This window comes from Merops nubicus, unplaced genomic scaffold (genome assembly GCF_000691845.1).
Source record: "Merops nubicus isolate BGI_N331 unplaced genomic scaffold, ASM69184v1 scaffold12757, whole genome shotgun sequence".
Taxonomy (NCBI): domain Eukaryota; kingdom Metazoa; phylum Chordata; class Aves; order Coraciiformes; family Meropidae; genus Merops; species Merops nubicus.
The window spans coordinates 3,604-13,869 of NW_008618419.1; the positions used below are offsets into that span (position 1 = coordinate 3,604).

General features: G+C 40.3%; 1 protein-coding gene across 4 annotated transcripts in view; it reads right to left on the reverse strand.

Moving 5' to 3' along the window:
* Positions 1 to 7,918: 7,918 nt before the first annotated feature.
* Positions 7,919 to 10,266, reverse strand: part of RAPGEF4 (Rap guanine nucleotide exchange factor (GEF) 4) — a 77,518-nt gene continuing 75,170 nt past the window's right edge. For all 4 annotated transcript variants that reach the window (XM_008943449.1, XM_008943450.1, XM_008943451.1 and 1 more), the window contains 2 exons: positions 9,987 to 10,041; positions 7,919 to 8,457 (listed from right to left, as the gene is read on the reverse strand). In XM_008943449.1, the coding sequence (XP_008941697.1) occupies positions 8,330 to 8,457; positions 9,987 to 10,041 (183 nt within the window). In that variant the 3' untranslated portion in view covers positions 7,919 to 8,329. The remainder of the gene's footprint in view (positions 8,458 to 9,986; positions 10,042 to 10,266) is intronic.

A 10,266-nucleotide genomic window follows, 5' to 3' on the forward strand; every position in this document is an offset into this window, starting at 1 on the left:
CACAGGCAGATACTCCTGCCTCCCTGCAAGTGGTCCCAGCTTTTATCCCCAAGCAGACACCTGACCTTTGTCAACTCAATGCAGGACCCCTGGGGCTCATTTCCCTTATGGCTCTCCCTGCAGGGCCGGCTGCACCCTGGGGGGAAGCTATAAGGCAAACTCACCACCTCTGTATGAAGGGCTGTGGGAATCACCCATATGTCAACCTTAATTCGGGGCTCAAACCCCAGCATTTCACATGCCCGTGCCACCCGGGGTGCCATTCCTCTCTACTTCAGCAGCCCAGACTTTGGTGTGCTGTGGGTAACGCCTAATTCTCAGCTTTCATGGGAAATGAAGAGAGACAGAGCCTGTACTAACCATCATGCGTTTCTTAGACCCACACAACTAATATTTTTTTCTGCTGTTGTCTTCTCATTTGCTTTTTTTTTTATTAGAGACAAAACTGAGAAATTTGTGAAAGTGCCTATCTTGCATATTTAAGACAAAATAATCTATGTTCTTATAAATTAGTAATTATGAATTAACTATGAAATTATTAAGCACAGAATTAATAAATACAAACTCGAACAATAAAATGCAGGCATTCTTTTGGCAGAGGAGGCTTGTGTGCAGTGACCGTATTGCATATGGATCAGATCCCCCTTTGTGCAGGATGGGTTTCAGAACCGGCAGGCTGCAGCTTGTATACCATTTGTCTTGTGATCAGACCTGTGTAAAGTATAAAAGCACATATAACTGCTATAAAAATGTCAATATAATTAACAGTGAGATAGCAATGAAATGGCAGAATATTAACAGGAAATACATTTCTTTATTGTTTTACAAGAACAGTTTTCTTATCTTTTACTGGCACCACAATTTTTAGCCAATAATTATACTCAGCTGTAATCCACTCACTATTACACTGCTCAGTTACCATTTCATTACATACTTTTAATTTTATATATATATATATCATACTCCTTTTTATATTAAATTTTGTGGTCCAACAGACTTAATTTTTTGTTCTAATTTTGGCTCATTTTTTTTCTCCAAAATGTAATATGCCTTAACACTGTTTTCTTTGTCTTAAAGCTGTACTGAATTTATCGTTGCTGTGCCTGTTCGTATTTTCTAATCCACACTACTACAGGCTCCACTGAAGCAACAGCCTCTTCATTTCCTTGGGAATTTTTTTCCAATAGGTTGCTCAGTTGTAGAGAGCCTGGAGAGGCAGGCACAACTGCACCTCTGAGGACCGCTGAGGGAAGATGGCAACACGGAACATTCAACAGCTGTTTCAAAGCATCATATGCTATTTTATTTATTGAATTTAATTAGTATCTAATTACTTTGTACATTTACTTTTCTCAGAAAGTAAAAGCAGTCACTGGAGACTTTGGCCACCATTGACAGGCAGTAAATTTAAGCTAAAAAGAAAAAAAAAAAAGAAAAAGCTCCTTTTAATGATGTGCTGCAGTATAGTAGCTTACATTTTTTGCTACTTGTTTAATCCAGAGTACATTAATTAGAAACAAGTCTCTCTATAAAATGTCTACAATATTAGACTGCCTCAGAAAAGCTCTTATTCTAGATAAATCTGTTCAGCTGTATCATCTCAGTCCTTTCGCCTGTGTTTCCAATAAAAGGTGGTCACCCCGCCACCGCGCCCCGCCCCGCACACTAACACACTATTAACAACAACTAGTTTTGGCAGGAAGGAAAAAAAAAAAAGAAAATCTGCGCAAACCTCTAACTAGTTTTCTAGCAACAGTGCTAACTGGTCAGGAGCATCACAAAGGAGTTACATGCCAGACAACTGGAACAGGAGAAACATTAGGGCAGGAATTACAAATGGAAGAAAATGTTAGATTTCAAACAGACACTAGGCAGCAACCTGCCAGTACCGCAGCCCTCAAGGGTCAGTCCTACAGAGAGTGAGGACTTCTAAAGAAAACCCAAGGCAACACTGGCTCTCTGTTATCTGAGAGCATCCACAATGCTGCCGACCGTACTCCTGCGCGGAAATAATTTACACCTGTGAAAAAACCACAAAGAGTCGGCAAATCCAGCTAGTGATTCACTTGCTGGCTTGGACAGCATCTGAAGAAAGAACTATTTAAAAACACAAGAGGTGGTGTTATAATGAGGAAACCATGGAGAGCAGAAAGCTTATGATTATTGACAGAAGTTGATTAAGAAATGGATTATTGTCTGTTAGGATGTTGGAGTATCTACTGTCACCTCTATCCTACCTATCTTTATGTAAATTTCCTTTAATTGAGGTATTCATTTACAATCATTATTTTCATTGGTAATGTGCTTTATTTGCATTTGAAAGCAAAAAGAGGGAAAAAAATTAAACACGACTGGCTGACCCCTGCCATGTGACAAAGGCTTCGCTTTTTGTCACTCTGACCCAAATGGATTAGAGCCAGGAAATAAAGGTCAGTCCCTTACCAGTACCCCTGTGTGTCACGTTCTTATTACATGGAGTTTCCAAGAAAAATATTCCATTTTGCCTCAATAATTATGCATTCTTTATGCATTTTTCATGTATTTTCTGAGTTTATTTTGAATTCTGAAATTACCTTTGATTGCCAAAACTATTTAAAACGAACCCTTTGTTAAATATCCTTCAGCAGTTAGATGTTAATGGTAGATTTGGTAGCTGTACATGCTCTTTTTTGTCCTTTTAATTATAAGAATCTTTTTTTTTTTTTACAGTAGTCCCCTCGTCCTTGGTTCATAAACTGTCAAGACCAAGGTTGGATTACTTCCCTTTGTGAATTTACAAGTTGTTTCCTTAGTCAGGTGCTGTGTGAGAGCTGTATCTTATTGCTAAAGCTGTGCACAGAGTAGGTGAAATAAGAGCCAGTCTTACAAGTTGTTGGATGCTGTGCACATAGGTACGTGGAGAACATGCCCTAGGTGCTCCTAAGGCACACTGACCACAGCCTTTCACCAGGGTGGGAGGCTGGGTTTTATCCACCAGCCGTGTCGAGGAGTTCCCTGTCCTGTGGGAGCTGATTTTGGGCAGCTGTGTCTGTTTGCAGGAGAGGCAGAGGGTCCTCTCTGGCTACTGTGGTCAGATGTGGCTCAGTCACCCCAACTGAGGGCCGGCCAGCAGTGGGGAGATATCCAAGGGTGTTGAGGGTTCCTTCTCTGAGCACAGCTATGGCCCTGGAGGCAGGGCTCCTATCGCTGTTTGTGCTCAAGGTGAAGATAAGCTGCTGTAAAAGTTTCTGGTTTAGTAATTTTAATGATAACTTTGTAATCTGGTCATTATTTTATTTGATTGCTAATACCTTGACCTCTAATGACAGCTGCTGCTTGTGCCTGCTAAACTTTAATGCAGGCTACAGTAAAGAACATTATGATTATTTGAAAAGGCAGGGTGTAATGCATTTCAGATTAACAGTGAAAGAAAAGCTATTCAAGTTAGGGGTTCACTTTGCCATATCACTCTCTATGCCACTTTCCTTATTATCAGTACAAAAAATGAAATGAGAATAGCACATCTTTTAATTTTCTTCCACTATTACCTCTTGATTTGCATTCAGAGTTCTCAGAAGAAATGCGGCTGAATTCAGAAGTAGTCTATTTAAGCTGCGTGGTGTTTTAAAATTGCTGGAAGAGGTTAAGGTACTGTATATTATGCAGTTGACCTTACTAAGAAGCTACGTTAACAATTTAGACTTCTAATTTTCTGCCTTTACATTTTGTTGAAATATTTCCTTTTTTTTTTTTTTTAAGCAAAATTCATTATCTCTTTTAATACCCCTGCAGGTTAAACCTTTTCATTTATCTCTAACTTATTTTGTAAGATTTCTAAATTGTATTTAAACTTCTTGTACTTAAAAGGTTGTTTTGCCAGTGTCTCTTTGAAAAGAGGGATATTTTTTTTTTGTCTCTCTGTGTCTCTTTGTATCTGGTCTGCAGAGTCTGTGGACCTTCAGAGCCATTCCTTAGGAGGAAAAAACACAAACCCTCCATCTGCAGAGTCCTGCAAATATGTTTGAGCTCTTTTATCTGGCACTGTCGGGTCTTTGTAGCTGATTAGGTTTGGATAAGATGTCCCATAGAAATATTTTGGATCCTGCCTTTACCAGTTGTAGCATCCTGGTATGTTGGATTCAGCCTCCTGGGATTTAACCTTTGTTCCCTTGCTCTGTCTAGCGATGGCCAGCACCAGGCCAGATCACTGTGAAAAACAGCAAATCCTAACAAAGCAACAATAGCAATATGTGCCAGGGAAGAGGAGGAGCTCTATCCCTGTGACTCTTGAGGTTCTGTAGCTCTAAGTAGAGGTGTTTATGCTCTATACTGCTACTTGAACAAAAACACTCACTTCAGCAGTGGAACCTTGTAATGCAGAACATTTTCCAAAATGCCCAAGGTGTCACCATTCTGGCTCTGTGGGGTCTGCAGCCTTACTGGTTCCCAACAGCAGATGTTTATTGTGGACTCTCCCTCCCGGTCACCTCTTATGTAAAAAACTACAGCTATGACTCTACCAGTAAATAAAATAGGGACACGGGCTCTGGGGTGTGAGGCCAAGTAGCATGGACCAGCCATATTGGCACTGTATCACCCGTGGCTCTCAGGCATAATCACTGGTTTGAGCAGGTTTCTATTTCTTCAGCCTGAATTGTTGAAATACAAAGGGGGCCATCCTGCAGTGCTTACGCTGTTCATGCAAGCAGCTGAGATGGAGGTGTGGAGCCTCCTAGGCCTGCTGGAGGACTGTGGGGAAGGGACGGAGACAGGCTGGACAGGCCTGCTCGTATTTCCCACTGGCAATGGTCCCTGGTGCACGCTCCCCCACAAATAATGTCTGGGCACTGTCATGCAGTGCTAGTTGGCATGGGCCAAAATCAGAAAATCAGGCCAAGTGCCACAACTGAAGCAGTACAGACCGTGAGGGCTGCAGGTCTGGGGACCACCTGACCTTCCTGTCCTTGACTGGGCACAGCACCTGAGCCCAAGCTTAGGGACTGGCCCCAAGAGTCAGCAAAGGGGTGTCTCTCCATTGAAGCAGGGTCAAGTTGTGACTTGCAGCTGCAAGCACAGCGTGAAGACCGTACGGGCGTCTCAACAGTTCAGTCTTGCCCGATTCCTCTTCATTCTTCGCACTGCTGCAACAGGCGCAGCAAGAGCAGCGTGTCGACAGCTGCCTTCCTGGTGTAAAGTCACCACGGGGAGCGAGAGACGCCCAGTATGGACCCCAGAGCCGGAAGGTACTTCTGCGCGTTTAATTTCTAAGTATGTAGGCTGCGATCACCACCATAGCAACTATCTGAGCTACTTGAATGAGTTAGATACAGAGATAACAACACTTGTTATTTACACAGCACCCTTTATTGGAAAATTAAAAACCGGCAGATACCAGTTTCATGGAGTAGGTAAACTGCATTCATTTGTTGACGTGGAGGTGCCATAAAACCTCTGTTTGTATCACTGGGCTATATCTACACGACAGAGATTTTTTGGCAACAAGCAAGTAAAACAGCTAGAGGTTTTAAGGAATAAAAGAATAAACCAAGGGGATAAAAACATACTAAATGGATGAAGAATCAGTCTATGTGCAGAGCCACGCTAAAACTTGGCAGCTTTATAAACCAGTTAACACAGAAATAAGTGAAATTCCAAACAATAGGAGCAAAGCTGGAACAAATAAAATAATGAACTCACAAATGTTATAAATTGATTGTAAAGATAAAAATGTCTTTTGAATTAACTGTGTCCCTGTAGGTTATTCTACTGCATACTTTGCTTCTGGGAAGATTCTGTATCTGAAAAAGCCACATGAAGTATATTCATAGAGCAGTACAAATGAAAATAAGAAATATTTCTCACTTGAAATAATAAGACACAAATTTGTGTCTATGTTAATAGCTGGTTTTCCTCTGAGTCATCTTGAACATCTAGTTAGACAGCAAGGTTAAAATAAATTATTTCATCACGCTGCAGAGTATTTCTTAACTGTGTAATTCTTTCAGAAGGCAGGTACTGAGCAGATAGTGGTTCTATGCACCAGCACAGACTGCTGTGACTCTCGGCTTTTGCAGAATTTATGTTTTGACTAAAAGGAATTACTTTTATAGATGAGAGAAAAAAAAAATCTTTAAGTATATACTGACTCCACACAGTCCTGGTCAACGCCAAGAAAAGTATACCCTGAGTCCGAGGTGAAATGTAGACTACATTAATGAGGTAATCTCTGAAGCTTGATTATGAGATAACAGTTTCAACTTCTAATTCCAGGCTTAATCAGTTTTATGATATCCAGCTTCACAGAGCAGAGCCCCTGTGAATGCAGTAGGAAAGCCTTTTGCCATGTGAACATCATCATTCCCTTGGCACACACTTGGCCACCATCAGTGCTTGCCCCACAGTAGTACAGCCATCCCGTGGAGTATTTACACTAGCCTAAATGACCTCGGAGGGGAAAGGGTAAGTGCCAGATCACCTCTTCACTCACGGCCGCAGGACCTGATAGACCTCCCTGAAGTGAGCAAAGCCTCTCAAGTGCCACATTAGCCAAGGTCTCAACTTGAGTTAGCCAACCTGAGGTAAAATCCTGTCCAAGATTGTCGTTACCGACACCCGATCCCCGGGATAGCTGCCACCCAACCTCTACCGTTGGGTACCATCACAGACACTGGCTTCAATGTGAAGGATGTTGCAAATGGCGCTTATTGCGTCGCTGCAATTGCTTATCTATGACAAGCCACGCCCACAGCGCCCCTCGTGGGCGGTCTGAGCTTTCCGTTACATCGCCAGATCTTCCGCACGCCGATCCCTGCCTAGGGCGGGCTCTGCTCACCACAACACAAGATAACTAATTTGTAATGCTCACAATAGTGACCAAGCAGGACAAATCAGTCAGAGAGCCAAAATGAACAATACATCCCTTCCTCATCTAAAGCTTTCCAATTTAGATGTTTTCTGTTTTCACACAGGAGGGTACGGAGCCTCCTTAGAAACTCTGAGCAACTAATAGAACCCTAGTGTTACATCACTGCAAGACTGTCATCCCCTGTGGCAGGGATGGATCTGGCTGGCTTTACATTGGTCATCTACATCACAATGGATGTTGGCTAACTGTGGCCCAGCAAACAACAAACAAAATTTGCTATATCAGCCAATTAATAGCATTGGTATTTATGCAGGAATGAAGCTGAAAGTTCAAATAAGGCCAGAGACTAAACCTTTCCAGCAATTACATTTAATAAGGTACTTTATGTTATTTACAGAAAACATACATCACAGAATTCCTACACATAAAATGCACACAAATTATAAAGACAAAAGCTGCACTCCCATAGCATGCTAAACAAAATAAATAAAACGGAATTATTTCGGTACAATAGTTATTACATAAATAAATAATCTAGAACATAAATGAGTTAGCATTTATTTACAATTAATTGAAAGTGCAAAACAATTGGTTGAAAATGAAGGTATTTGTAAAAGCTTGAGACCAGAAAATACGTGTTAACCAGCCACAATTAATTATAGCTGAACTTTAAGGTTTTAGTGTCCAGGAAATTATTCTCTTGATATCCGTTTGTGCATATTGTGCTCTTTTTGAACCAGTCCTTTGCTACTTTTAGGCTATTGATTTCGACACCCTTACTATTGTAATAGAATTGTGTAAAAACCTGATTGGCGGTTTAAAAAAAGAATTAAAATGTAAACACAGATTAATCTATTTATCATTCAAAACAGTTTCAGTCCTGTCAGTTTTCTGAAATGGCCACACTGCTTGCAGTAGTAGGCAGTACAATTAAGATTAGAAATTTTTCTTAGTATATGTTGCATTTCAAACAAATATTTCTAAGTCTTCTCTGAATGGAACTGTATACCTTGGACCTCTCTTGAACCTAAATTCTTTCATCAGATGCTTGCATACATCTTCTGCTGATGTCAACAGTAGCTGGGCAAGCTAAACTGATAAATCAGTTTTGGTCCTGACCTGAAGTATAAATCATAAAATACCAATTTTTAATTAGGGAGAAAAATGCTACCTCCCTTAGAATTGTTAGAAGCTTTTTGTGCATTTTTTCACTATTTTATTCCATCTTTTGCCTGCTTTTATCCATATGAGAAATCATTCCCTAACTTTAAGATGAATTAGTTCACAACACGGCCACTTGTACAGCTACAGTGGATAAATTCTTCCTCAGGCCACATTCTCTGGCAGGCTGGTACATTGTGCGTTGCCTAAGACCTTAGAATATGTTTTTGCTTATTTTTGTAGTGGCAGTGCAGTAGCAGGGAAAGTTCTTAACAAGTGACCTTGACAGGATAAAGGATTTTTTCTCATCAATGCTTCAAATGTTTATGCTCGACGCGGTTCTAGTCGGTGAGACATCTGTGATAAAGTTCTCTGGTTGTCAATCACATTTAATTGCCGCACATAGCTCCGAACATCCTGATGGTTCTTATTAGCTAGGGCTGTGTCGGGATCTGGTGAAAGAGAAATGATGTAGGATTGATACACTTAAACGAACAAATGCCTGAACAGAATGTGTAACTCTTTACAGGCTGTCACAGGAAACACCAGATCCTGGTGAGTTACAAAGAAAACATTTAGAAATCACTCTTTTTGAAACCTTTCCTCCATATCTTGATAAGTCTTTCAGGCTACTGCCCTCACAAATTGACTTTTTCTCTCAGGTATCCTTGGCTACATTTGCTCAAATTGATGGCCCTCAGTTACAGTTTTATGCATCACCTTACCAGTCAATAGCTATAAATCATATCGCTAACTAGTATGATTTAAGGGGGCTCATCTGCTTTTGAACCAGCAGCTTTCACACAGATTCAAAATTATGTAACTGATTTAAGCCTCCTTTCATGAAATATTCCCATTTCTAGGTCATTATTAAATATTTCTAACACTGTAGTGCTTAGTGGCTGCCCCATTCAAAGCTTCAAAATTTACTGCTTGTTTATAAAGCATAACTGCATTATACGTATAGTAACAACAGTTATCAAATATCACTGAATGAAAATCTGAGTATCCTCAGTCTCACAGTGAACAGCTTACATTTTAATGAACTACACGTTAGGCAACTTAAACTTCTCTAAAAGAAAGATACTGAAGGATCTAATATATACACACAAACAAAGAAGTGCGTGGGAGTTAGATACAGTACAATATACTGACTTTTTGTTTTATCACGTATTGTGAAAATCCATTTCCATTTTTAAATATGCAGAGGTCTCACTAGTGCTTAATACTAAAATTAAAATATATATAGCCAGAAAAACCTTGATGGTGGGAGGAAAATAAAAGCTCCCTTAACTTGATCTTCTGGAGTTGCACTTTAACCCAGATCGAAAGAAACTATTTTTATAAAAATATATTGGGTTTTATTACTTATTTTGTTCTTTGAAAAAGTTTTATCTTGTTCTTTGCTGATGTGAGGCAAAATTAATGAAGCGCTGAGGAAATGCCCATGTGACTAGGACTGACGCTGCACCTAGATGGGATGAAACCTACAGAGCAAGCCTGTTTGATCATACAGCTCTGCCACTTGACAAGGCCTCAAGTTCTGGTAGTTATACTGACAAACAGGCTTGTCACCACCATATGCAGTTATGTAATTTATAAACATCATGTTTCTGCCCTGGTTCCCTACAAAACTAGTGTTTATCCAAGCAAGCGTCTTGCATCTATCTGTGTGTTGCTGTCTGTTAGCTTTATTTCAACCACTTCTGAACCCAGTGGCTCATTTCAACCAATTCTAAATGACAGACGAGTAGAGACCTCACTGATATTTGGCTCCTTCATGTGCTTGGAAAAGAGATGAAGGAAAAGGGGCTTCTTAGAGCTCCCTGGAGGATATTTCACCCTGTGAAACATCGGAGGATCCAAACATGGAAGAATCACTGGAAACCAGACTTTTTAATTCTGGTACACACAGAATTATTTGTAATTACTGTAGCTACTGATGATAATGCTGACTGTGCAGATGTTGTTATACACTTACTGAAGGACTGGCTTCGGCAGAATTTCACCGTCCTGACAGTGTTGGCAATCATGCGCTGGAAAGAAAGATGGGATTCAATCAGAGAGCAGGCACAGGATTTCATCATCATTTAAACGAAGCACCTAACTGTGCCTGAGTGTGAAGAGATGCCAATAAAAGCAGTCATATGAATGAAAATATAATTTTAATGCTCATACCTTCATGTGTAGGGTGTGATTTGCATTTACACAGGCATTAAATGAGCATGAGTGCAATTTACATGCGCTCAGAGAACTCTTTC